The sequence below is a fragment of the Ranitomeya imitator genome, chromosome 2 (genome assembly GCF_032444005.1).
Source record: "Ranitomeya imitator isolate aRanImi1 chromosome 2, aRanImi1.pri, whole genome shotgun sequence".
In the NCBI taxonomy this organism is placed as follows: Eukaryota; Metazoa; Chordata; class Amphibia; order Anura; family Dendrobatidae; genus Ranitomeya; species Ranitomeya imitator.
In genome coordinates this window covers 269,903,375-269,930,830 of record NC_091283.1, presented here as the reverse complement: position 1 = coordinate 269,930,830, position 27,456 = coordinate 269,903,375, and the positions used below count along the sequence as shown (strand labels likewise).

The 27,456-nt window shown below is 55.6% G+C and overlaps 1 protein-coding gene across 1 annotated transcript in view; it reads right to left on the bottom strand.

Annotated features, from left to right (window-relative positions):
• HELZ (helicase with zinc finger) overlaps positions 1-27,456 on the bottom strand; it is a 56,048-nt gene that overhangs the window by 5,617 nt on the left and 22,975 nt on the right. Inside the window, exons 2-27 of the mRNA XM_069749174.1 lie at positions 26,161-26,396; positions 24,546-24,582; positions 23,992-24,116; positions 21,948-22,004; positions 21,546-21,597; positions 17,172-17,247; positions 15,517-15,715; positions 15,276-15,383; positions 14,629-14,926; positions 14,271-14,538; positions 13,713-14,046; positions 13,201-13,331; positions 12,397-12,576; positions 12,154-12,255; positions 11,402-11,580; positions 10,292-10,410; positions 10,063-10,208; positions 6,284-6,431; positions 4,016-4,199; positions 3,690-3,918; positions 3,019-3,226; positions 2,772-2,820; positions 2,468-2,652; positions 1,448-1,652; positions 983-1,059; positions 73-619 (exon numbers count right to left, since the gene is read on the bottom strand). Coding sequence (XP_069605275.1) covers positions 73-619; positions 983-1,059; positions 1,448-1,652; positions 2,468-2,652; positions 2,772-2,820; positions 3,019-3,226; positions 3,690-3,918; positions 4,016-4,199; positions 6,284-6,431; positions 10,063-10,208; positions 10,292-10,410; positions 11,402-11,580; positions 12,154-12,255; positions 12,397-12,576; positions 13,201-13,331; positions 13,713-14,046; positions 14,271-14,538; positions 14,629-14,926; positions 15,276-15,383; positions 15,517-15,715; positions 17,172-17,247; positions 21,546-21,597; positions 21,948-22,004; positions 23,992-24,116; positions 24,546-24,582; positions 26,161-26,379 — 4,462 coding nt within the window. The 5' untranslated portion in view covers positions 26,380-26,396. The remainder of the gene's footprint in view (positions 1-72; positions 620-982; positions 1,060-1,447; positions 1,653-2,467; positions 2,653-2,771; positions 2,821-3,018; positions 3,227-3,689; positions 3,919-4,015; positions 4,200-6,283; positions 6,432-10,062; positions 10,209-10,291; positions 10,411-11,401; positions 11,581-12,153; positions 12,256-12,396; positions 12,577-13,200; positions 13,332-13,712; positions 14,047-14,270; positions 14,539-14,628; positions 14,927-15,275; positions 15,384-15,516; positions 15,716-17,171; positions 17,248-21,545; positions 21,598-21,947; positions 22,005-23,991; positions 24,117-24,545; positions 24,583-26,160; positions 26,397-27,456) is intronic.

The following is a 27,456-nucleotide window of genomic DNA, read 5'->3' as shown; positions in this document are numbered from 1 at the left end:
CTGCAGAGAAGGACGAGGCGTCAGAGGTGCCACATGGTAGTCAGGACCCATCCCCCAGTCCCCGGCACTCACCCAGAGCCTCCCCGGCGCTCATGGCTGGGGGTCCGTCCTCCATGTAGGTGTTCAGGTGCGATGACATCAGCTGGTTATTATGGGCCACGGAGCGCAGCGGGTTGGTGACATCCTGCAACATGGCGGCCGGGGGCTGCTCTGGGATCATGCCGTCCACACCGGGCGATGGGGGCCGATGAGGAATGGGGGTGTTGAAGAAGGACTGGTTGGGCTGGAAGGCAGGGGACAGCTGGGAGGCCTGTGGGGGAGGCTGCGGCTGCATCAGGTGGTTATGCTGCGGGACCACCGCCCCCTGCGGAGGGGGGATCTGGCTCTGCAGGTCAGACAGGTGGTTCTGCTGCTGCTGAAGGGTGAACTGCGGCCGCTGTAGAGGGGGCACGTGGGGAAAGTGGCGGCCGGGCATGGGGTACTGCGGATGTGGGGGCGTCAGGTGCATGTTCATCGGCCTCTGGGTGGGATTATCCTTACGATGAAATTTAGGGTTGGGGAACGCGAGGTTGGGGCGGGACTCCGGACTTCTTGTCTGGGCATTCGGGTCCAAGTCAACCTGGAAAACAAAGACCCGTCAGCCATTGACCAAAGAGGAAGGCCGCTCCTAAGCATGTGCACTGAGTGTAAGCCCCATCCCCATCAGCCATTGATCCCACGGACCCCCAGGAGGGGAGCGGAGAGGAGGGCCGCTCCTGAGCATGTGCACTGAGTGTAAGCCCCATCCCCATCAGCCATTGATCCCACGGACCCCCAAGGAGGGCAGAGGAGAGGAGGGCCTCTCCTGAGCATGTGCACTGAGTACAATCCCCATCAGCCATTGCCCTCACGGGACCCCGGGAGAGCAATGCCGCTCCTGAGTGTAAACCTGGTCCCCACAGAGGACAGTACAGGGGGCACAGGATGGAAAAGCCCAAATTACCGGTTTGCAGTCTGGGGGCTTCTTCTCGGGGGTCCGCTGCTTAGTCATATCAGCTGCTGGATTGTTCTCACCTTTACCTGGAGGAGAGGAAAAAGACAAAGGGTTAACAGGATTGGCTCCGCAGCATCATGTACACACACGCTGATCTAGTGGTGGTATATACTTCTTATATAGGGAGAAGCAGTCACTGTATATGGGGGGGGGGTCACCCTGACTGATACTGCATGTAAGGGGAACCTCTGAGACCGTGCCCATATATCAAGGGGAGGTTCACCATGACGTATACTGTATATAGGGGGGTAACCATGACTGGCACCACGTATGGGAGCTTCATGCTATTCATAAAGACGTTCTGCAGCAGCTGAAAAAGAGGTCACTGATACGGTTTGTGTCTGCACTGACCCACTGTAACAAGCTCTCAGCTGTGATGTGCAGCCCCCGCGATCAGATGATGGCGGTTCTCACCGTTGCGGCTGAGCTCGTGCTGATCTTTGTCTGTGTGCGGGATCTGCTGGCCGACATTGACTGGTGAGTGGTGACCCAGGCCGAAAGGGATGGGAGATCCGCGGCCGTGGCCCTGCAGGAGGTTCATGTTGTAGGCCATCGCAGGGTGCGTCATGAGCCGCGGGTCCACTGAAAAGCGACTCTGGTAGTTTGGCGGCCACGGAACCTATAGAGAGGGGAGAGGCGGTCATTGCACGCATGGCGGACAGGAGGCGGCCGCGACGGAGCGTGGGGGACAGGAGGCGGCCGCGACGGAGCGTGGGGGACAGGAGGCGGCCACGACGGAGCGTGGGGGACAGGAGGCGGCCGCGACGGAGCGGGGGGGACAGGAGGCGGCCGTGACGGAGCGGGGGGGACAGGAGGCGGCCGCGATGGAGGGTGGGGGACAGGAGGAGGCCGTGACGGAGCGTAGGGGACAGGAGGCGGCCGCGACGGAGCGTGGGGGACAGGAGGCGGCCGTGACGGAGCGTGGGGGACAGGAGGCGGCCGTGACGAAGCGTGGGGGACAGGAGGCGGCCGTGACGGAGCGTGGGGGACAGGAGGCGGCCGTGACGGAGCGTGGGGGACAGGAGGCAGCCGTGACAAAGCGCGGGGGAGAGGAGGCAGCCGCGACGGAGCGTGGGGGACAGGAGGCGGCCGCGACGGAGTGTGGGGGACAGGAGGTGGCCAGGGCTGAGAGCGGGAGACAGGATGTGCAGTGCTCGCTGCGGCTCCTGATGCGCGTGCAGTGCTCGCTGTGGCTCTGGGTGTGTGTGCAGTGCTCGCTGCAGCTCCAGGTGTGTGCCGCTCACATCGCATCAATGCAGGAATGCAGCGTGCATGAAGGGATCAGTGGGAAAGTAGGGCGAGCGTGGGCTGGGCAAGAGTGGGCAGGGCGAGATTGGGGGACAAGCATGGAAAGGCAAGTACGGACGAGCAGGCAGGGTGAAATGAGGGCGGGACTCATCCTCCGCACCGCCCCTCCCCCAGGGGCATACTCACGGGTAAAGGCACAGACATGACCATGTTGCCCCCGTAGACGGCGGGCACGTAGAGGATGCTGGTGCCGGTGTGGGGGTCGATCCTCTGCACTGGGCTGGGGGATTTGCCCAGGCTGCTGTGCGGCCCCATGGGAGGGGTGTACGCCCGGATGGGATTGCCGATCAGCACTGATGGATTGGGTTGAACTGGGGGGAAACAAAGGACGACAAGAGTCAGACTGGAGGCACGGGTGATCTTAACTCCGCCTGTCAGAGGCTCAGTGCCTCCTCCATGCTTTACACTGCAGCTCATCCATCACACTTACCCATTCCATCCCCTTGAAAGTGCTCGCTCTGATTGTGATGACCTTTGCCCTGTGAACACAAGGGGTGCTGGTAAGTTGGTGCAAATTTAGGGCCCAAATCACATTGCATGTTTGCTGTCAGTGAATGGAAACAGTAAATGCATAAGCAAAGCAGCGTCCCCGGCTCACAGCTGCATGCTCTGCACAGCAGGTCAGGAGCTCTGCTTGCTATCAGTGACTGAGCTGTGCGGCCAGGAGACACGTGTACCTTTGGCGGTGACTGCTGCTGTTTGGCGGTGCTGCTTCCTGCCGCCTGCTGCCGCAGCGCCCGCGGGATGAACTCTGGTGCCAGCGGGTTCAGGACGTAGGTTTTCTTCAGCTCTAAGGCCTCCAGTTGGGACTTAATCTGCTCAAAGGTGATACCGTGAAGACTGCGATTCTCGTGGCAAATGGTGATGAACTGCTCCCAGAACTTCCTGCGGAGAGACAGGAGGTGTTACAGAGGGTCCGACACCAGCCGAGACCCCCCGACTGATCGCAGCATAGGAGTGCAGGACTCCTCTGCCCAATCACAGGCCGTGAGACCACTTTGTATCTTGGATGTCCGGCAGCCGCTACCACCTCTGCTTGCTGTCAGCGCCCGCATCTTACATCCAGAGGCTGAGAGCCACTACAGAAAGGACGGTGCTCACAGCTGGGGGCTTGTAACAGTGTGCCAGTGTATACTCCACTGGGAGCCAAACACATCTCCCCTTCAACTGATAGGAGACTGTCTACACTGGAAGCCAATGTAACAAACCCTCTGCTGCGAGTAATAGCTAGACACACGGATGCCTCCATTCAGTAACACCAAGAAGGACCTGAGAGGCCTCAAAGTGGAGCCTAGGGAAGTCATCTCCGGGGGACAGTGACCATGCCTCGGGGGAAGGGCCGACCTACCTGCACCTCCCGATGGAGCACAGGGCGATGGGGTCTCCCACCACGGCCACCAGGGACTGGGCCCGTGTGATGGCAGTGTTCAGAAGCTTGTAGTTGGACAGGAAGCCATAGTCCAGGTCCTCGGTGGAGTCCTCCAACAGCTGCTCCTTGCGCTTGATGGGTGTCTGCTTGTGTTTGCAGGTGTGGCGTGTGCGGACCGTGCTGAGGAACAGGACCCGGAACTGCTTCCCTGGAGGGCGAGATGGCAGGATGTCAGGGGGCAAGCAACCCCCATCACTCTGTGGGACGGCCAGGGACTACACCCGCCCCCGAACTATGGGACTCACCCTGGACGTTCAGCACCCGCTCCACGCTGACCTCCGACAGTCGCTTCTTCCGCAGCTCGGCCCGGATCCGGAACACCTGATCAGCGTAAGGCGTCACCACCCCGATGCTTCCGTCATCCAGCTTACCCCAGGCCACAGGCCATTTCCTCCTCAGCTCCTCTACTCGTTCCACGACCTCAAACACCTGGAAAGAGAGAAAGTGGGCTGAAAATGAGAAGGTCGAAAGACTGGTGATCGGGGCATGCAGGAGGAAGTCGAGGAGAAATGGCGAGCGTGGCATACAGGGAAAAGACAAGGAGAACCGGCAGAGGAAAGCCAAGGAAAACCGGCCAATGCGGACTGTGGCGGAAAGCCAAGGAAAACCGGCCAATGCGGAGTGCGAGGGAAAGCCAAGGAAAACCGGCCAATGGGGAAGAAAGCCAATGCGGTGGGGCTGGGGAAAGCCACAAAGAACCAGCCAATGGGGAGGAAAGCCGAGAAAAAACGGCCGAAGCGGAGGGGCTGGGGAAAGTTGCAAAGAATCGGCCAATGCAGAGTGCGGGGAAAGCCGAGGAGAGAACCGGCCAAAGCGGAGTGCGAGGGAAAGCCGAGGAGAGAACCGGCCAATGCGGACTGCGGGGGAAAGCCGAGGAGAGAACCGGCCAAAGCGGAGTGCGGGGGAAAGCCGAGGAGAGAACCGGCCAAAGCGGAGTGCGGGGGAAATCCGAGGAGAGAACCGGCCAAAGCGGAGTGCGGGGGAAAGCCGAGGAGAGAACCGGCCAATGCGGAGTGCGGGGGAAAGCCGAGGAGAGAACCGGCCAATGCGGAGTGCGGGGGAAAGCCGAGGACAGAACCGGCCAATGCGGAGTGCGGAGTAAAGCCGAGGAGAGAACCAGCCAATGCGGAGTGCGGGGGAAAGCCAAGAACAGAACAGACCAACGCGGAGTGCGGGGGAAAGCCAAGAACAGAACTGACCAACGCGGAGTGCGGGGTAAAGCCGAGGAGAGAACCGGCCAATGGGGAGGAAAGCTGTGAAAAAACAGCCAATGCGGAGGGGCTGGGGAAAGCTGCAAAGAACAGGCCAATGGGGAGGAAAGCCGAGAAAAAACGGCTGAAGCGGAGGGGCTGGGGAAAGCTGCAAAGAATCGGCCAATGCAGAGTGCGGGGAAAGCCGAGGAGAGAACCGGCCAAAGCGGAGTGCGAGGGAAAGCCGAGGAGAGAACCGGCCAATGCGGAGTGCGGGGGAAAGCCGAGGAGAGTACCGGCCAAAGCGGAGTGCGGGGGAAAGCCGAGGAGAGAACCGGCCAATGCGGAGTGCGGGGGAAAGCCGAGGTGAGAACCAGCCAATGCGGAGTGCGGGGGAAAGCCGAGGAGAGAACCGGCCAATGCGGAGTGCGGGGGAAAGCCGAGGAGAGAACCGGCCAATGCGGAGTAAAGCCGCAGGGAACCGGCCAATGCAGAGTGCAGGGGAAAGCCAAGGAGAACCACCTAATGTGGCGTGCGGGCATAAGTCAAGGAAAAATTAAGCAAAAGGGGGGCTGGCGTGCGGGAAAAAGCAAAGAGGGACCGGCGTGCGGGAGGAAGCAAAGGGGGACCGGCGTGCGGGAGGAAGCAAAGGGGGGCTGGCGGGCGGGAAAAACCAAAGGGGGGCCAGCATGCGGGAGGAAGCAAAGAGGGACCTGCGAGCGGGAGGAAGCAAAGGTGGACTGGGAGGAAACAAAGGTGGACCGGGAGGAAGCAAAGGTGGACAGGGAGGAAGCAAAGGTGGACCGGAAGGAAGAAAAGGTGGGCCGGGAGGAAGCCAAGGGGGACTGGGAGGAAGCAAAGGGGGACCGGCGAGCGGGAGGAAGCAAAGGGGGACCGGCGAGCGGGAGGAAGCAAAGGGGGACCGGCGAGCGGGAGGATGCAAAGGAGGACTGGCAAGCGGAAGGAAGCAAAGGAGGACCAGCGAGCGAGAGGAAGAAGCTAAGAGGGATCGGCGAGCGGGAGGAAGCAAAGAGGGATCGGAGAGCGGGAGGAAGCAAAGAGGGATCGGTGAGCGGGAGGAAGCAAAGAGGGATCGGCGAGCGGGAGGAGGCAAAGGGGGACTGGCGAGCGGGAGAAAGCAGAGGGAGACTGGCAAGCGTGGCGGGGGAAAGCAGAGGAGGATCGACCAGCATAGCATCATGGCTGGGATGCACTAATGGACGAGGTGTACAGTGAACACATGAGCGCGGTGCACACACACAGGGCAATGCCAGCTCTGAAATACAAGTGACTGGCTGTCAGTCATGCTGCCGTCCCGCGTACCTCGGCGTTGTTGTAGAAGGCGGTGCTGTTCTTCTCCTGGACGTCCTCCCCTCGTGCAGTAAAGAAGGTCAGGGGGTAGAAGTCCTTGTGGGCCGGCTGTTTGCCGCTCGCCATCAGCTTCCCCTCGTAGAACAGCTCCGATGTGTAACTGCAAGCAACAGAGACAAACACGTCAGTGGTGCGAGGGAAAGCGCTGAGATCACCCTCCCATCACCTCCATCACACTACAGGGCAGGAAGCAGATTCCTCACAACTTCCTGTCACCTCTTATCTCACTCTTCCCTCCTGCAACTCTTCCTGGCAATGAGAGGAACCAGGAAACTCTCTGCGCTCTACTCATCACCTATATACTGGGTGTCACGGTTCCCGGGGAGGATACCTTTATCATCCCTACCACTCACACCAATTTGTCATGAACCGGGGTTGTTTGGTTGCCCCGGTTCTTACTGAAGGGGTGTCACGGATCCCTTCTCCGTGGTGTCACTTATTCGTCACGTGCCTGCTCTCACACGTGACTTGGGGTTGTGCCTGCAAGGGTTAATCTCCCCACTCTCAGTCCAGCATTCCACCTCTGTCCTATGCTGTAATGGGAGCATAAATCACACACTGACCCAGGCCACACACCTGCTCATACGCGCTGCCACCACTCATCGAATACACGGGCGATGAGTCCCGGACCTAATAATACTAAGAAAAATATATCTATCACTCATAAGGCTCACACACCTTTAGGCTATGGATTCTTTTAGAAAATTCAAGGTTCAACTTGTTAAAGTTTTATACTTTAATAGCAAAAAGTTCAATGCTTACAATAAGGAAAAGGTAAAAAAAAATATAATAATAAAAAGACATACAACTTATGCAAAACAGTGTCAAAATAAACAGGAGAAAATTTACAGAAATCATTTAACTGGTAGTTTGCTTTCTGCTCCCTGAGGGGGCGGTGGATGTAGTTGGTGGAACACATCAGCTTCTCAGGCTGCCCTCATCATGTGAACACAATTCTCTGTCTGCAGCCTAAATTCATAACTTTGGTCTGAGGTCAGGTTTCTAGACCGGCCTCCCAGGTTAATATCATAATTGCGGTCTGTTTGATTGGGCATGGCCACTCTACTAATGAATATATTATTTTCCTCTGGAGACACTTGTGAGATGTCCCAGGGATAGCTAGCTCTCAGGCCGCAATTAGCGTCTCCCCTCCAAGACCTGGAAGGTGCCAAATGTTGCTTTTCTTCTCGGCCTCTCTGGCACCCCCCTTACCCTCAGGTCAGTCGTCAGAGTACTGTACCTGGGGTAATTAGTCACCAGAAAGGCTGCCTTACTTTGTACTGGCTAATTGGCACACTGCAGCGAGGGTGATATAAATACTCCCACTCAGGCGGGAACAACAATTACCGTATATACTCGAGTATAAGCTCACAATTTCAGCCCATTTTTTAGGCTGAAACTACCCCTCCAGCTTATACTTGAGTAATACCCAGGGGTCGGCAGGGGAGGTGGAGTAGCAGCTGTCTAAGCATACTCACCTGCTCCTGGCGGGGTCCTTGCACGTGTGTTCCCCGGCGCCGGCAGCTTCTTCCTGCAGTGAGCGGTCACATGGTACCGCTCATTACAGTAATGAATATGGACCCCACTCCACTCCCATAGGGGTGGAGCCACATATTCACTACTGTAATGAGCGGTACCATGTGACCGCTCAATACAGGAAAGAAGCTGCCGGCGCCGGGGAAGCGAGGACCGCACCAGGAGCAGGTGAGTATAAGGCAGGGACCTGGGCGACGAGAGGTGAGTATATGATTCTTTTTTTATCACAGCAACAGCATATGGGGCCAATGACTGTATGGAGCATCTTATGGGGCCATAATCAGTATTTGTGCAGCATTATATGGGGTGTATTTCGTATGGAGCATCTTATGGGAACCACATTGAACTGAATGGAGCATTATGTGGGGCTCCCGATTCAATATGGATATTCAAAAACACAACCTACTGATGTCTCAATTATTTTTACTTTTATTGATGCATTTCCCACCCTAGGCTTATACTCGAGTCATTAAGTTTTCCCAGTTTTTTGTGGCAAAATTAGGGGGGTCGGCTTATACTCGGGTATCAGCAGAATAGTGAGTGCAGCTCTGGGGCATAATACAGGATGTAACTCAGGATCCGTAATGTAATGTATGTACACAGTGACTGCACCAGCAGAATGGTGAGTGCAGCTCTGGGGTATAATACAGGAGGTAACTCAGGATCAGTAATGTATGTACACTGTGACTGCACCAGCAGAATAGTGAGTGCAGCTCTGGGGTATAATACAGAAGGTAACTCAGGATCAGTAATGTAATGTACACTGTGACTGCACCAGCAGAATAGTGAGTGCAGTTCTGGGGTATAATACAGGATGTAACTCAGGATCAGTAATGTATGTACACAGTGACTGCACCAGCAGAATAGTGAGTGCAGCTCTGGAGTATAATACAGGATGTAACTCAGGATCAGTAATGTAATGTATATACACAGTGACTGCACCAGCAGAATAGCGAGTGCAGCTCTGGAGTATAATACAGGATGTAACTCAGGATCAGTAATGTAATGTATGTACACAGTGACTGCACCAGCAGAATAGTGAGTGCAGCTCTGGGGTATAATACAGGATGTAACTCAGGATCAGTAATGTAATGTATGTACACAGTGACTGCACCAGCAGAATAGTGAGTGCAGCTCTGGGGTATAATACAGGAGGTAACTCAGGATCAGTAATGTATGTACACAGTGACTGCACCAGCAGAATAGTGAGTGCAGCTCTGGGGTATAATACAGGAGGTAACTCAGGATCAGTTATGTATGTACACAGTGACTGCACCAGCAGAATAGTGAGTGCAGCTCTGGGATATAATACAGGATGTAACTCAGGATCAGTAATGTAATATATGTACACAGTGACTGCACCAGCAGAATAGTGAGTGCAGCTCTAGGGTATAATACAGGATGTAACTCAGGATCAGTAATGTAATGTATGTACACAGTGACTGCACCAGAATAGTGAGTGCAGCTCCGGGGTATAATATAAGATGTAACTCAGGATCAGTAATGTAATGTATGTACACAGTGACTGCACCAGCAGAATAGTGAGTGCAGCTCTGGAGTATAATACAGGATGTAACTCAGGATCAGTAATGTAATGTATGTACACAGTGACTGCACCAGCAGAATAGTGAGTGCAGCTCTGGAGTATAATACAGGATGTAACTCAGGATCAGTAATGTATACACACAGTGACTGCACCAGCAGAATAGTGAGTGCAGCTGTGGAGTTACAAATGTGTGTACATACATTGCTGCTCACAATGCCATGGTGCAGATGATGGGGGTGGTGGTCCCATCTTGTCAGTGATGTGTGACCTAGATTCTCCAGTGTGCTGCAGTGATGACGGGGGGCCGCTCGCAGATTATGAGCAGAGCTGTGATGTGTAATGTAAATGCTGATCTGCAGTCTCAGCTGTGAGGTTCATCACCGTGAAATGCTCAGAGCCGATAATTCACAGATGCGGTGACACCTTGTACATTAGCACGTGCGTCACCGCGAGGACGGGCTGCGTCGCAGGAAGAGACTGAACCGTTTCCCCCTTTAACGTCGCTCCGTTATCAGTACAAATCCAATGAGAAACAAACTAACAAAACTACAATAATGTGGTTGCATAAATGTGAGCACCCTCCTATAAACTATGACTTGTACAGATTCTGGGCCCCCGGGGGGCTCGGCGCCATTCTGGGGTCACTTACTTGATGATGGCCTCGTGGGAGCGGTAGTTCTCGCACAGCAGGATCCTGCAGGGGAAGTCGGGTGGGTAGTGCTCGTACAGGCGGTCCAGCAGCGACACGTGCAGGTTCCGCTCTCGGGCGAACTCGCTGTACACGAATGGACTGAGCTGCAACAGAAATGCAGAGGTGACACCGGTCCACAGCGCTGTACTGCCACCTGCAGCACGGGGGCGACCCTGAGCACAATTACCTGCATGTGATCACCAGCCAGGACGATCCGCGTGCTCTTACTAGCCAGGGCCAGAGGCATGATGGTCTCACACTCCATGGCCTGCGCCGCTTCATCCAGCAGGATGTGGGTAAAGAAGCCTGAAAGGCAGAAATCACAGGTCCGCCATCAGTGCCGCACTGCTGCAGCCGCCCCTTCCCCCCACTGCATGATCCGTCGCTGCATGGGCAACATGTAGTGTTCACCCCTCCTAACAGTCTGAGGCAGCGACACCACCAGGGGTGACCGAGGGAACAGGCAGTGCAGCTCTGGGTGTGACCGAAGTACAGGGCTCGGTGCAGCTCTGGGTGTGACCGAAGTACATGGTGCGGTGCAGCTCTAGGTGTGACCGAAGTACAAGGCTTGGTGCAGCTCTGGGTGTGACCGAAGTATAGGGCTCGGTGCAGCTCTAGGTGTGACCGAAGTACAAGGCTCGGTACAGCTCTGGGTGTGATCGAAGTACAGGACTTGGTGCAGCTCTGGGTGTGACCGAGGTACAAGGCTCGGTGCAGCTCTGGGTGTGACCAAAGCACAAGGCTCAGTGCAGCTCTGGGTGTGACCGAAGTACAAGGCTTGGTGCAGCTCTGCACGTGGCCGGAGTACAAGGCTCGGTGCAGCTCTGCATGTGTGCGGCTGGTGCAGCTCTGCATGTGCGTGGAGTACAAGGCTCGGGGCAGCTCTGCATGTGGCCAGAGTACAAGGCTCAGGGCAGCTCTGCATGTGGCCGGAGTACAGGGCTCGGTGCAGCTCTGCATGTGGCCGGAGTACAAGGATGGTGCAGCTCTGCATGTTGCCGGAGTACAAGGCTGGTGCAGCTCTGCATGTGGCCGGAGTACAAGGCTAGTGCAGCTCTGCATGTGGCCGGTGGACAAGACTCGGTGCAGCTCTGCATGTGGCCGGTGTACAAGGCTCGGTGCAGCTCTGCATGTGGCCGGTGTACAAGGCTCGGTGCAGCTCTGCATGTGGCCGGTGTACAAGGCTCGGTGCAGCTCTGCATGTAGCCAGAGTATAAGACCTGACAGAGATACAGAAATAGGGAATGGCAGTCTGTCGCCGTTTCGATCACTCAGGATCTCCGCCGCCTCTACTCACCGGGCTCCAGGTCCAGCTGGCAGAGATACTGCGAGGTGCTGAGAGTCACCACCACCACTCGGTGCCGCAGCACGTCTTCCCTCTGAGGCATCTGGAAGGTGGAGTGTGTGCTGGAGATCAGGCAGTACTGGTGCACGACCGGGTGCACCGTCTTCACCCAGCGGTTCCTGAAGTACACCCTGAAAAACAGCAGAAGCATGAACGTCACTGACTGTAGTGCATCAACCACAAGGCGCCCACGTCCTCCAACCGCAGGGCCCCTCATCATCCGACCACAGGGCCCTCCACGTCCTCCGACCACAGGGACCCCACACGTCCTCCATCCGCAAGGCCCCCCACATCTTCTGACCGCAGGGGTCCCCATGCTTGCTGTACGCGTTCAGTACCAACCACCACTCCCTATCGTTTGTGTCTGTACATTGCGGGGGCATCCGCTGGTTGGATTACGAGGATGTAATGGTGGATAAGCCCCCGATTCCTCTTTTTCCACCGTTCAGTCAATGAAGACTTATCACTTTGTAACACAAACCTTGTGTCGGGGTGCAGCCTGCACTGTAAAGAATGGTGGTCTCACCTTTAATGACCTGGTCACATCCACAAACTCCTTGTACGTGCAGAAGAATACACATGAGTAGATGAAGACCAGACCCAGGGAGCAACTAACAGAATGAAAGCCCCCATTCTTTACCCTGCAGGCGGCACCCTGTGCCATACTCCCTGTAAGACGTGGGGGGCAAGGATGTCTGCAATACCTGAGCGGCCGGGCCTGGGGGTTCCCCGTTTCCACGTATGGGTGCAAGTAATCCTTGATGTAAAGGTCGGCAGCGCTGTTAGAGTGGGTGCAAATCAGGACCCTGAAAGAGAAAGCGGGCGTCACTGAGGGGGCGAGCGCCAAGAGGGGCGTCACTGAGGGGGCGAGCGCCAAGAGGGGGGTCACAAGAGACAGTCGCCAACAGAGGTGCTTTGCTTTCAAAGGGAGTACTGCTGCGTCTTACCTGGTGTCCTGCTGTTTGAGGATGTGCTTCACAGCCTGGGCCAGGGTGAAGGTCTTGCCGGTGCCGTAAGGCCCGATGATTAGGATGGGGGGCAGTTGCACTGACAGCGGGGTGGTGATGGCCAGGATGGCTTCTTTCTGTTTGGCGTTCAGCCGGGGGTCTAACAGCTCATCCCACTGTCTGTAGAGAAGGAGAGAGGTCACATCCCCGCGAGGAGAGAGGTCACATCCCCGCGAGGAGAGAGGTCACATCCCCGCGAGGAGAGAGGTCACATCCCCGCGAGGAGAGACATCACATCCCCGCGAGGAGAGAGGTCACATCCCTGCGAGGAGAGAGGGCGAGGGGCACAGGTGAGGAGAGAGGTCACATTCCCGTGAGGAGAGAGGTCACATCCCCGCGAGGAGAGAGGGGCACAGCTGAGGAGCACTGGGGGTGTGAAAGTAAAAAGATGGGTGCAGGAGAAAGGGGGAAGAAGCGGCATGAAGGCAATGTGAAGGGCAAAAGGTAGGGGCAGGACAGCAGAGTAACCCCTCCACGTCTGAGGAGACCTGACAGATTCCTGCCCCTTGTACGGTACCTTCTGCCCCCTCCTAACCCTGTACGGTACCTTGTGCCACCTCTTGACCCTGTATGGCCCCTTGTGCCCCCCCCCCAGAGGGGCGCTGGGACGAGCCAAGAAGGGGAGCACGGATGAGCCAGGAAGGGGAGCAGGGATGAGCCAGGAAGGGGCGCCGGGAGGAGTCGGGAGAAAGGAAAGGAGGGGCGAGAAGGGGTGTGGCGGAGCAGAGTGCCGAGGGGATGTACCTGTTGGGGCTCCAGGGTATCGGGGGTGTCGCACTTAGATCTGGAAAGAGAATTCCGTTATCCCTTATCCGGTCCAAGGCGAAGTGCATTTCACACAGCGGCAGCCGGTTCAGTTGGAACTGGAGCTCGACCTTGGAGAGAGGAGGCAAAGTAGGTCAGTGGGAAGACCGAGGAGGTCAGAGGCCCCGACACAGGCAAGCTGGGAGACAGAAAAGGTCAGAGTCCACGACACGGAGGAGCGGGGGAAAAAAGGTCAGAGGCCCCGACACAGGCAAGCTGGGAGACAGAAAAGGTCAGAGTCCACGATACGGACGAGCGGCGAAAAAAAAGGTCAGAGGCCCCGACATGGGCTAGAGGGGAGACAGAGGAAGTCAGAGGCCCGACACAGATAGCGGGTAGACAAAGGAGATCAGAAGCCCCGACACGGGCAGAGGGGAGACAGAGGAGGTCAGAGGCCCCGACACGGGTGAGCGGGGAGACTGGAGGACATGCCCCTTTCCTTGGCTCCTCACCTGCATTTCCCGGTCGGCCCGCAGCCGCAGCTCCTCGCAGCAGTCCTTGCATATCCTCAGGAAGATGTAGTCCTTGGTCTTCTCCTCAATCACAGCCTCGTATACCTTCTCCTTGCCCCCCTGGCCCTGCGTCGACTTCTCCTTGGACACCGGCAGCAGGAACACAGCATTGACTTTGGTCATCACCAGTCGGCCAGCGAGGGTGTCCTCAGAGAGCGTCTCGGTGAGCTTAAAGCGTCCAAACAGCTGCCCGTTCTGGGCATATTTGGCTCCTCCAGAGACGCCCGTCAACATGAAGCTCGCCACCAGCTGCAGCGGCACCTTGATGTTAAACCTGCAGGTAAAGGAGGGATTAATGGCTGACAACAGAGAGCTGCAGCGAGATATTAGATGTCCTCGCAATGACATTAAAGTGACGATGTGCCAGTATAACCCGGCATATGATCGCGGGTCACATCACCCGCTAGTTATCTAGCAGCAATGGCGCCCTGTGGTGGATGAACCGCTGGACACCTGTCGAGCGTCAGACCACTTTACCCCCCGCCGGGCCGCACTTACTTGCTGACTTCCTTGTACTGGGCGATCTCCTCGATATACAGCAGGTCGTGCAGCCGGGACTGGTAGTTGGTCCTGGTCAGCGACTTGTCCAGGACGGACTGTGTAAACAGCTGGTCGGCTGAGAGAGGGATTTGGTATCGGCCGAGGAGGCTCCTCTCCAGCTCAGTAGTCTCGTTGGGCTCGAACTCCACGATGGTCTTAGACATGGAGTCCCAGCGTTTCGCCGTGGTTAGCAGCTGCTGCCGGGCGTGCATCAAGTATTCAAGATCTGAGGGCAGATTCAGAAGTATGAGTGCAGCTCCGGAGCTGACTGGAGCACAGACCCCTGACCCAGATCGGCTCTTCGGACCCCAATCACCTTCAGTTGAAGCAGCGTCCACCATGATCCTCTGCATCAGCACCGGCTCTACTCCGAAGTCGAACACCACGGTCTGGCGGAAGGTGCCGAATATCTCGGTGGTGAAGGTGATGACCACTGTATACAGGCAGTGGTCCAGGCCGTTCTGCGACATCTTCTCCCCGACCCACTCCTGGCAGCTGTCGGGCACCTCCTGCAACGCCTGCGTGTTTCCGTCACCGGCCGATATCGCCACGATGCTAAAGTGAGGTCTGTGAGCGTCGTACAGCAGAGCCACGCGCTGCAGCGTCCTCGCCGGCTGCGGGGAGAAAGATGGCGGTTCAGAGAGGCTGGCGCAGTGGACGGACAGCCCCGCCAGGAGCTGGCGCAGCGGAAGGACGACCCCGCCAGGGACCGGCGCAGCGGAAGGACGACCCCGCCAGGAGCCAGCGCAGCGGAAGGACGACCCCACCAGGAGCCGGCGCAGCGGAAGGACGACCCCGCCAGGAGCCGGCGCAGCGGAAGGACGACCCCGCCAGGAGCCGGCGCAGCGGACGGAAAACCCCCGAGAGGGGCCGATGCAGCGGACGGACAACCCCAAGATGGGCCGGAACAGCGGATGAACTCGCGAGGGGCCGGCACAGCGGATGACCCCAAAATTCTCCTACCTTACAAGTCAGGAGAAACGTCCACGTCTGCTGAGACTTCTTGGTGGTAACGGTCACAGACAGATCCGGGCTGAACTCCACGTGCACGCCGTCCACACACTCACTGAGCTGGGGAAGAAGCAGCACAGGCGGTAACACAGAGGAACAATCTGCTCCTGAAATGCTCTGCGCTGCACTAGACAATGTTCTATGTAACTCTGCACATCACCCCGTAAGGACCAGAACCCCGCTCCTCACTCACCACTCGCTCCGGTGACAGGGAATTCATCCACTTCTCAATCAGGGACTCCATGTAGCTACCCGAACATTGCGTGTTCTCCTTCTGCTGCTTCAGGCGGATGAGGCGCGAGGCGTAACGCTTCTGCCACTCCTCCAGCTCCTCCTGCGAGTGCGCCGACGTGCACTGAGCCCCGTACCGACAGATACCCTGCTCCAAAAACCTGCGAAGGAAGGATGGACGCTCAGAGCATGCAGCTACACCAGAGTGTGCATACCTGCCCTTCATTCTGCACTACACCCCAGAGCTGCGCTCACTATTCTGCTGGTGCAGTCACTGTGTACATACATTACATTACTGATCCTGAGTGACATCCTGTATTATGCCCCAGAGCTGCACTCACTATTCTGCTGGGGCAGTCACTGTGTACATACATTACTGATCCTGAGTGACATCCTGTATTATACCTCAGAGCTGCACTCACTATTCTGCTGGTGCAGTCACTGTGTACATACATTACATTAGTGATCCTGAGTTACCTCCTGTATTATACTAAAGAGTTGCACTCACTATTCTGCTGGTGCAGTCACTGTGTACATACATTACTGATCCTGAGTTACCTCCTGTATTATACTTCAGAGCTGCACTCACTATTCTGCTGTTGCAGTCACTGTGTACATACATTACATTACTGATCCTGAGTGACATCCTGTATTATACCCCAGAGCTGCGCTCACTATTCTGCTGGTGCAGTCACTGTGTACATACATTACATTACTGATCCTGAGTTACATCCTGTATTATACCCCAGAGCTGCACTCGCTATTCTGCTGGTGCAGTCACTGTGTACATACATTACATTACTGATCCTGAGTGACATCCTGTATTATACCCCAGAGCTGCACTCACTATTCTGCTGGTGCAGTCACTGTGTACATACATTACATTACTGATCCTGAGTTATATCCTGTATTATACTCCAGAGCTGCACTCACTATTCTGCTGGTGCAGTCACTGTGTACACACATTACATTACTGATCCTGAGTTACATCCTGTATTATACCCCAGAGCTGCACTCACTATTCTGCTGGTGCAGTCACTGTGTACACACATTACATTACTGATCCTGAGTTACATCCTGTATTATACCCCAGAGCTGCACTCACTATTCTGCTGGTGCAGTCACTGTGTACATACATTACTGATCCTGAGTGACATCCTGTATTATACTTCAGAGCTGCACTCACTATTCTGCTGGTGCAGTCACTGTGTACATACATTACATTACTGATCCTGAGTTACATCCTGTATTATACCCCAGAGCTGCACTCACTATTCTGCTGGTGCAGTCACTGTGTACATACATTACATTACTGATCCTGAGTTATATCCTGTATTATACTCCAGAGCTGCACTCACTATTCTGCTGGTGCAGTCACTGTGTACACACATTACATTACTGATCCTGAGTTACATCCTGTATTATACCCCAGAGCTGCACTCACTATTCTGCTGGTGCAGTCACTGTGTACACACATTACATTACTGATCCTGAGTTACATCCTGTATTATACCCCAGAGCTGCACTCACTATTCTGCTGGTGCAGTCACTGTGTACTGATCCTGGGGGACACCTGTACTGACACTGGACAGAAATGATGGTTCGGGGGTCACTCACCTCTTACACAGCGTGTACTCTTCGCTGCTGGTGACACCTCGGGGCGGAGGCCGGAACTGCCATCCATCCTGTGTACCTGGGCAGTAATAGACGGCACATAATCAGTACAATCACATAGGGGGTAACGTGAGTAGAGATGGGTGGACCCATGGATGTTTGGGTCTGGATGTACAGCTACCAGAACAGTACCCGAACTAGAACCCCATGCACTTGAATGGGGGGCCCGAACATCCAGTATCTGCCACACTGTTATGTGCATGACAGCGCGGCAAACACTGATTCTGATCAACGGTAGAATCATCACCGCCAGTCAGACAGCCACTGTTCCCACGTTATCATTTGAGCCTGCAGCTGTGATTAAAGGTATAAAGTTCACATCCCGTCACTGGTGTCAGCTGGAGGGACTACTGCTCCCATCAGCAGACGCCTGCTGATGCTAATAGCAGTGATAGCAGGAGCAGCTGATGGGTGTATTCATCAGCCGATGCATTGAATAATTAAAAAAGAAAAAATGGCGTGGGTTTCACTGTATTTTTGATAACCAGCCAGGCAAAACTGACAGCTGGGGGCTGCAACCCTAAACTGTAAGCTTTAGCAAGGCTGGTTATGAAGAACGAGATGGTGGCCCCATTCTAACGCATCGGGTATTCTAGAATATTTATGTAGTTTATTTATGAAGTTTTCAGAATTATGCATTTTATACACAGGATTCGGCCGGCCGGCCGTGACCAATTAGCGAAGCATGGTTCAAATTCCGCGCCAATTAGCGGGCGGACTGCGCCTGTCGCTGATTGTTCGCGGCCGGGCGTGACCAATCAGTGAAGCCAGGGCCGGCTCCAGGTTTTTGAGGGCCCCGGGCAAAAGAGTCTCAGTGGGCCCCCCTCTTTAACACATACCGCGATTCATGATGCACAGATACAGCAGAGAAATATAGCACAGACACGTAGTATATAACACAGCCACGCAGTATATAGCACAGCCACGTAGTATATAGCACAGCCACCTAGTATATAGCACAGCCACATAGTATATTGCCCAGCCACGTAGTACATTTCCCACCCACGTAGTATATTGCCCAGCCACGTAGTATATTGCCCAGCCACGTAGTATATTGCCCAGCCACGTAGTATATTGCCCAGCCACGTAATATATTGCCCAGCCACGTAGTATATTGCCCAGCCACGTAGTATATTGCCCAGCCACGTAGTATATTGCCCAGCCACGTAGTATATTGCCCAGCCACGTAGTATATTGCCCAGCCACTTAGTATATTGCCCAGCCACATAGTATATTGCCCAGCCACGTAGTATATAGCAGACACATATTATATAGCACATCTACGTAGTATACAGCAGACACGTAGTATATTGCCCAGCCACATAGTATATTGCAGTCACGTAGTATATTGCAGACACGTAGTATATAGCACAGACATGTAGTATATTGCACAGCCACGTAATATATTGCACAGCCACGTAGTATATAGCACAGCCACGTAGTATATAGCACAGCCACGTAGTATATAGCACAGCCCACGTAGTATATAGTACAGCCACGTAGTATATAGCACAGCCACGTAGTATATAGCACAGCCCATGCAGTATATATCCCAGGCCACGTAGTATAGAGAACAGCAATGTAGTATATTGCCCAGCCACGCAATATATACCAGCCACGTAGTATATACCACAGCCACGTAGTATATAGCACAGCCCACGTAGTATATAGTACAGCCACGTAGTATATAGCACAGCCACGTAGTATATAGTACAGCCACGTAGTATATAGCACAGCCACGTAGTATATAGCACAGCCCATGCAGTATATAACCCAGGCCACGTAGTATAGAGCACAGCAATGTAGTATATTGCCCAGCCACGTATTATATACCACAGCCACGTAGTATATAGCACAGCCCACATAGTACATAGCACAGAGATGTAGTATATACCAAAGCCCACACAGTATCTAACACAGCCCACATAGTACATAACAATGTGGGCACCATATCCCCGTAAAAAAAAAAGAATTAAAATAAAAAATGGTTATATACTCACCCTCCGTCGGCCCCCCGGATCCGGCCGAGGCATTTACCGATGCTCCTCGCGACGCTCAGGTCCCAAGAGTGCATTGCGGTCTCGCGAGATGATGACGTAGCGGTCTCGCAAGACCGCTACGTCATCATCTCGCGAGACCACAATGCATGGACCGGTCACCGGAGCGTCGCGAGGAGCGGGAAAGGTTTGGGTTGGATCCAGGGGGCCGACGGGAGGTGAGTATATAATGATTTTTTATGTTTTTTATTATTTTTAACATTAGATCTTTTTACTATTGATGCTGCATAGGCAGCATCAATAGTAAAAAGTTGGTCACACAGGGTTAATAGCAGCGGAGTGCGTTACACCGCAGCATAACACGGTCTGTTAACGCTGCCATTAACCCTGTGTGAGCGCTGACTGGGGGAGGGGGGTTGGGGGGTTAGGAGTATGGAACGGGCAATGACGGCAGGGGAGTAGGGAGCAGCCATTTTGTCGCCGCACTGTGCCCGTCGCTGATTGGTCGTGGCCGTTTTGCCGTGACCAATCAGCGACTTGGGATTTCCGTGACAGACAGACAGACGGAAGTGACCCGTAGACAATTATATAGTAGATAAACAGTTATACTCACCTAATGCCTAATTCCACCGAATCCCTCGTCTCCTGTAATAAACAACACTATCCCTCACCTGTCCCGTCGTTCTCTCTTATGCCGTAATCCATATCAGGGGATTAATAGTTTTCAACCTGAACGGTGCCAAGATGCAAACATCCAGGCTGAGAACCACCGGTGACTGAACAGTTGCATCAGTGAGAAGCAGTGACGTCATTGAGGTTACTGTCTGTCACTGAGGCTGCATTCCCAGCCGGGCCAATGAACTGCAGTGACCTCCCTCCAGTGAGATGACAGCTATCACAGTGCGAAAAAGTCTAACGGTGCAGAGGCGAGTTCACCACACTTCAAATTCAATGCAGAGAAATTCTCCAGGTGAACTGCAGTGGACTCGCCTCTGCACCATGAGACTTTTTCTCACTATGCCAATGGTGATCTCACCGAGGTCACCGAAGTTCAGTGGACCAGCTGAAAATGCAGATTCAGTGACTGGCGGTAACCTCAATGACATCACCCCTGCTTTCTGACACTGCGCCCGCAGCAGCTCATTCCCCTTCCCCTGTGGTTCTCAACCCAGACAGTCCCATCTTGGCACCATCCAGGTTGAAAACTATTAATCCCACATGGATTACGGTGTGGTACAGAACGAAGGACAGGTGATGAGGGATATCGTTTTTTTTATTATTGTTTCATTACAGGAGACGAGGGATTCAGTGGAATAGGTGTTAGGTGAGTATAACTGTGATTGTAAGTAAGTGTGTTTTGTTTGATTTCTAATAAAAGACTTTATTCTGGCCGTGTCTTTATTTACCATATAACTAGAGGATTAGTAATGGAGAGGTGTCTTATAGACGCCTCTCCATTACTAAGCCATGGGCTTGATGTCACCTGACAATACAAAGGTGACATCAACCCCACAAATATGAACCCCACTTGCCACCGCTACAGGGCAAGTGGGAAGAGACTGGCAAAGCGCCAGAAATGGCACATGTAATAGATAAGGCTTTTCTGGGCTGCTGCGGGCTGCTATTTTTAGGCTGTGGGGGTCAATATCCATAGCTCCTTACCAGCCTGAGAATACCAGCCCCTTACCGTCTGCTTTAGCTTGTCTGGTTGTCAAAAATTGGGGGGATCCCATTTTTTTTTTTAATTATTTAAATAATTTAAAAATATCAGGGCGGGGACCCCTCTTTTCTTGATAACCCAACCTTGCTGACGGCTGAGAATTGCAGCCCCCAGCTGTCAGTTTTGCCTGGCTGGTTATCAAATATACAAGAGAACCCACACCATTTTTTTTAAATTTATTTAGAGCACAGGCGCCGGCTGATGAATACTCGCATCTCTCCATGTTATTAGCGGAAGCAGGCGTCGGTTGATGAGAGCAGTAGCCCCATCAGCTGACGCCAGTGACCGAATGTACACTTTATACCTCCGATGGCAGCGGCGCACTCATGCTGTCATTTGACAGCGTGGGAACCATGGCTGTCTGACCGGCAGTGATGATATCACCACCGATCAGAAGCGGTGTTTGCCGCACTGTTATGCACACGACAGCGCAACATGGCTCCTCTGACCTTGAATGATAGGTACCGTACTCCCTCAGAATCGCACTGTGCCACACACAGGACTGGCCACCCGTTTTCTCCAGACCAGAGACCCCCAGTGCTCCCAGTTTACAGCAATAGCCCATGTGGAGCGGCCCAGTATCAGTACAGGACGTCTTACCGTCATCCAAGTCCTCCACGTGGAAACCGGACTGAACGGAGGAGGCAACATTCTGTAATCAGAAGAGGAGAGTCAGAGGGTGCAGCAAATAATTGGGACCGGCGTCCGGGGGCACGGCACGTAAAGAGCGTCGGCGTCCGGGGGCATGGCACATAAAGGGGTCCGGCGTCCAGGGGCGTAACCTGTAAAGGGCGTCAGCATCCGGGAGCGCGGCACATAAAAAGGTCCGGCGTCTGGGGGCGCGGCGCGTAACAGGTGTCGGCGTCCAAGAGGGCAGCACATAAAGGGGGTTGGCGTCAGTGGACATGGCAAATAACGGGGTCCGAGTACGGTGTTGGAGGGCAGTAAATATTGAGGGCCGAGCTCTGCTACCCGACTACAACCCCCAGCAAGTCTCCTTACCTCGATCTCTGCAAGCAGCATCTTCAGCCGTGACAGGTCCTTGGTCACCATCCCATTCTAGTGGAGGAGAAAGACCACATGAGACGGCAGCCGTCAGTATGAGACCCCTAGACCCTCCCAGAGGTGATGGGGTCCGGACCCCTGACATACCAGATAACATAGGGGCAGACAGAACCAACGGTCACAGGGTCTGCAGACCCCCAGGGAGAGCAGCTCAGTGATTGTCTAATAACTGCTGTTAACTCCCTGGAGGTCTCTGCTTACTGACAGTGAATGGCCTTCATGCTGCTCACAGCTGAGGTTTAGTCCCACTGTATTAGTATGCTCTGATCTTCAGCAGATACATCTCAGGGGGGCTGCACAAATCATCACAGGGGGCCTGGAGGGGCTGCACAAATCCTCACAGGAGGTCCGGAGGGGCTGCACAAAACCTCACAGGAGGTCCGGAGTGACTGCACAAAACCTCACAGGTGGTCTTAGGGGCTGCACAAATCACCACAGGGGGCCTGGAGGGGCTGCACAAATTCTCACAGGAGGTCCGGAGGGGCTGCACAAAACCTCACAGGGGACCCACAGGGGCTGCACAAAACCTCAAAGGGGGCCCGGAGGAGCTGCACAAATCCTCACAGGGGGCCAGGGGCGCTGCGCAAATTCTCACAGGGGGCCCATCGCTACAGTGCAGGTGTGTGTAAGGTACGGAATAGAAGAGGCAACAAGCAGGCAGATACCCCCAGTGATGGGCGACACCCCCCGCCAGTGATAGGCGACACCCCCCGACAGTGATGGGTGACACCCCCTGTGGTGAGATATGTGTATATATATCTATATGTGTGTAGTGATATATGTCTAGGGTTATATGTGTGACTAGTGATAATGTAACATCTGTCTTGAAGGCAAGTCGCACCAAGGTGTTAATAGGTACTTCCTTGGGACTAGTAGAATTGTGTCTCCATATCTCACCAGGAGGTCTAGCTAAGGCCAAGAAGAAAAGTAACATTTGGCACCTCCTAGGTCTTGGTGGTGAGATGCTAATTGCGGCCTGAGGTTAGCTATTCCTGGGAACCATCTCACAAGTGTCTCCAGAGGAAAATAATATATATTCATTAGTAGAGCGGCCGTGCCCAATCAAACAGACCGCAGTTATGATATTAATCTGGGGGGCCGGTCTAGAAACCTGACCTCAGACCAAAGTTATAAATTTAGGCTGCAGACAGAAAATTGTGTTCACATGATGAGGGCAGCCTGAGAGGCTGGTGTGATCCAATCTACATTCTTCCTACCCTCAGGGAGCAGAAGCAACTACCAGTTAGATAATTTCTGTAAGTTCTCCTCTTTATTTTATACTGTTTTGAATAAGTTGTATGTCTTTTTATTATCATATTTTTTATACCTTTTTCTTATTGTAATAACTGACCCTTTTGTAATTAAAGTATAAAACTTTAACAAGTTGAACCTTGAATGTTCTAAAAGAATCCATAGCCTAAAGGTGTGTGAGCCTTATGAGTGATAGACATTATTAGTATTATTAGTTCCGGAACTCATCGCCCGTATATTCGATGAGTGGTGGCAGCGCGTATGAGCGGGTGTGTGGCCTGGGTCGGTGTGTGATTTATGCTCCCATTACAGCATTAGGACAGAGGTTGAATGCTGGACTGAGAGTGGGGAGATAGATTAACCCCTGTAGGCACAACGCCAAGTCACGTGAGAGAGCAGGCACGTGACGAATAAGTGACACCCCCCACCAGTGATGGGTGACACCCCCCACCAGTGATGGGTGACACCCCCCGCCAGTGATGGGTGACACCCCCCGCCAGTGATGGGTGACACCGCCCCACCAGTGATGGGTGATACCCCATGCCAGTGATCGGCGATACCTACCCAACGCCAATGACGGGCGATACCCCACGCCAGTGATCGGCGATACCTACCCCACGCCAGTGATCGGCGATACCTACCCCACGACAGTGATGGGCGATACCCCCTCCCCCAGGGATGGGTCACCCTCTCCCCCCATACTGATGGCTGATGCCCGATTTCTTCCTACCAGCGGTTCTCCAATGAGGGTCTTAGATAATACACTGGACACGATCTGCAGTTTCCCCTCCAGGTGCAGACAGCACAATACGGCATGAACAGAGGCGTCCAACTGTGAGCGGCCCGGCCCCAGGACTGCAGGGACAGAGGAGGAGACCGTCAGCAGGCAGGCTCTATAATACATCCCAACCACCATCTCAAGAGTAAACCAGAAATGTACAAATACCACCGCAGGGCCGGGGGTCACCCCCGGACGATACATGGAATCCCCAATATTGGAGAGTGGCGGAGAGGCAGGCAGGTGGCGGGTGGAGAAGCAAGGAGGCAGGAAGGAAGACAGGCAGGCGGTGTGGAGGGAGGCAGGTGGCGGGTGGAGAAGCAAGGAAGCAGGAAGGAAGACAGGCAGGCGGAAGGAAGACAGGCAGGCGGCGGGGAGACAGGCAGGTGGTGTGGAGGGAGGCAGGTGTTGGGTGGAGAAGCAAGGAGGCAGAAAAGACAGGCAGGCGGTGGGGAGGGAGGCGGTTGGGAGGGAGGGAGGCAGGCGGCGGGGAGGCAGACACTTACCCAGCTTACAGTCTTCATCCGCCTGATCATAGTTTTTCTACAAAAAAGAAACAAATAATGACTGACGGAGCAGAAGTCGTGCACTTCTATATGAACACTCCAAGTAACCACAAACAAGACGCTGTCAATATTGGAAAAGCGCCAGAAATAAGTCTGTGCAGACACTAAACAATCAAGTGGTTCCTCCCCGCGCAGCGTGCCCGATCCCCCGTGGCCCCTCCCCACGCAGCGTGCCCTATCCCCCGTGGCCCCTCCCCACGCAGCGTGCCCTATCCCCCGTGGCCCCTCCCCATGCAGCGTGCCCTACCCCCGTGGCCCCTCCCCACGCAGCGTGCCCTATCCCCAGTGGCCCCTCCCCACGCAGCGTGCCCTATACCCTGCGGTTCCTCCCCATTTAACCCACCGTGGCCCTTCCCCGTGCAGCATGCCAAATCCCCCAGGGGCCCTTCTCCGCACATTCGTTCCCGTGGCCCCTCCCCGTGCAGCATGCCCACTCCCCCGAGGCCCCTGCCCGCACAGCACGCCCTCGACCCATTGTCCCACCCTTAGCAGCGCCCCCCTCGCCCCTGTGGCCCCTCCATAAGCAGTGCCCCTCCTCGTGCCTGTGGCCACTCCCTGAGCAGCGCCCCCTCGCCCCTGTGGCCCCTCCATGAGCAACGTCCCCCTCGCCCCTGTGGTACCTCCATGAGCAGCGCCCCCCTCGCTCCTGTGGCCCCCCTCGCAGCACCCCCTCATCCCTGTGGCCCCTCCCTGAGCAGCGCCCCCCTCGCCCCAGTGGCCCCTCCCTGAGCAGCGCCCCCTCGCCCCCTCCATAAGCAGCGCCCCTCCTCGTGCCTGTGGCCCCTCCCTGAGCAGCGCCCCCTTGCCCCAGTGGCCCCTCCCTGAGCAGCGTCACCTCGCCCCAGTGGCCCCTCCCTGAGCAGCACCCCCTCGCCCCAGTGGCCCCTCCCTGAGCAGCACCCCCTCGCCCCAGTGGGCCCTCCCTGAGCAGCGCCCCCTCGCCCAAGTGGCCCCTCCCTGAGCAGCGCCCTCTTGCCCCAGTGGCCCCTCCCTGAGCAGCGCCCCCTTGCCCCAGTGGCCCTTCCCTTAGCAGCGCCCCCCTCGCCCCAGTGGCACCTCCCTGAGCAGCACCCCCTCGCCCCAGTGGCCCCACCCTGAGCAGCGCCCCCTCGCCCAAGAGGCCCCTCCCTGAGCAGCGCCCCCCTCGCCCCAGTGGCCCCTCCCTGAGCAGCGCCTCCTCGCCCCAGTGGCCCTTCCCTTAGCAGCACCCCCTCGCCCCAGTGGCACCTCCCTGAGCAGCACCCCCTCGCCCCAGTGGCCCCTCCCTGAGCAGCGCCCCCTCGCCCAAGTGGCTCCTCCCTGAGCAGTGCCCCCCTCGCCACAGTGGCCCCTCCCTGAGCAGCGCCTCCTCGCCACAGTGGCACCTCCCTGAGCAGCGCCCCCCTCGCCCCAGTGGCACCTCCCTGAGCAGCGCCCCCTCGCCCCAGTGGCCCCTCCCTGAGCAGTGCCCCCCCCTCGCCCCAGTGACCCCTCCCTGAGCAGCGCCCCCCTCGCCCCAGTGGCCCCTTCCTGAGCAGCACCCCCCTCGCCCCAGTGGCCCCTCCTGCGCACTCACCAGTTGCAGGAATGAGGCGATACGGTACAGCAGGCTCTCGATCTTGATGCGGGTGATGTGGGTGACCTGGGCGGGGTGGGCCGCACCGCTGCCGCCGCTCTTGTAGCGGCCGATGGTCAGCAGACATTCTGTGCAGTGCTGCACGGCCGCCTCATAGTCCAGTCTCCGGAAGGAGTCACATGCTTGTTCACACGGATGAGCCAATCTTCTGTCTGCCATGACTCAGGACAGAGCACCTGCAGGAGGAAAGTAGCCGTCATTACACCAGTGATGTCATCACCGTGGGCGGGGCCGACAACCTCACTATATATACAAGCGGGTGGTCAGCAGTGATAGATGAGGGGCCCATGCAGGAGCGTAAGGGGTGTGGTGAAATCTGATCACTGTACCCCAAACACAAGGGGGCAGCAGAGGATCTGGAGGATAAGACACAATGTAACAGCAGAATAGTGACTGCAGCTCTGGAGGTGACTGGAGGATAAGACATGATGCAACAGCAGAATAGTGATTGCAGCTCTGGGGGTGACTGGAGGATAAGACACGATGGAACAGTAGAATAGTGACTGCAGCTCTGGAGGTGACTGGAGGATAAGACACGATGTAACTGCAGAATAGTGAGTGCAGCTCTGGAGGTGACTGGAGGACAGGTGCCCACAATCAGTCACACCCTGCTAGGAGCAGCACCTGTCTTGTGAGCTCCAGCACTTCCAGCAGGAGGCCCAGAGTCGGCCTCTCTTCTCTCCAGGGAGAGGCAGGCTTCCTGGGAGGCCGGCATGGCTTCCCAGGCTTCTGTTCCCCGGTCTGTGCCGGCGGGGGACAGAGAGCAGCAGCAGCAACCGGCCCAAGAGGGACTGAGGAGGTCGGGACGGGTGAGAAGAACCATACCCACCTACACCAACCCTGAGACGGCTCATCGTCCGCCCAGAGAGGGAGCCAGGGGCACCCGAGGCCCCAGGAAGGAGAGCCCAGGAACATCCTGGGGGGAGAGGAGCTCCGGCAAGTCCACGAGTACCTTCTCCTCCCAAGTGGTCGCCATGCTACGTGAGTACGAGGACACCGGCAAAGCACTGACCGGGCTGAAGGAGGAGATGCGGGTGCTCGGATCCTGAACACCCGAGCCTCTAACAAAGAGAAACCTGCAACCTCCCAGAGGTTCAGAGCTCTCAGAGATGAGGTGGTCCGGTTAGTGCTCCTCCGGGAGGGGATTGAGAAAAGCACAGGTCCCTTCCTGGAAAGGTTTAGGAACCAGCGGCGGTTCTCAGAAATGAAGGGGTTAAATACCTCAGGAGAGCCGCC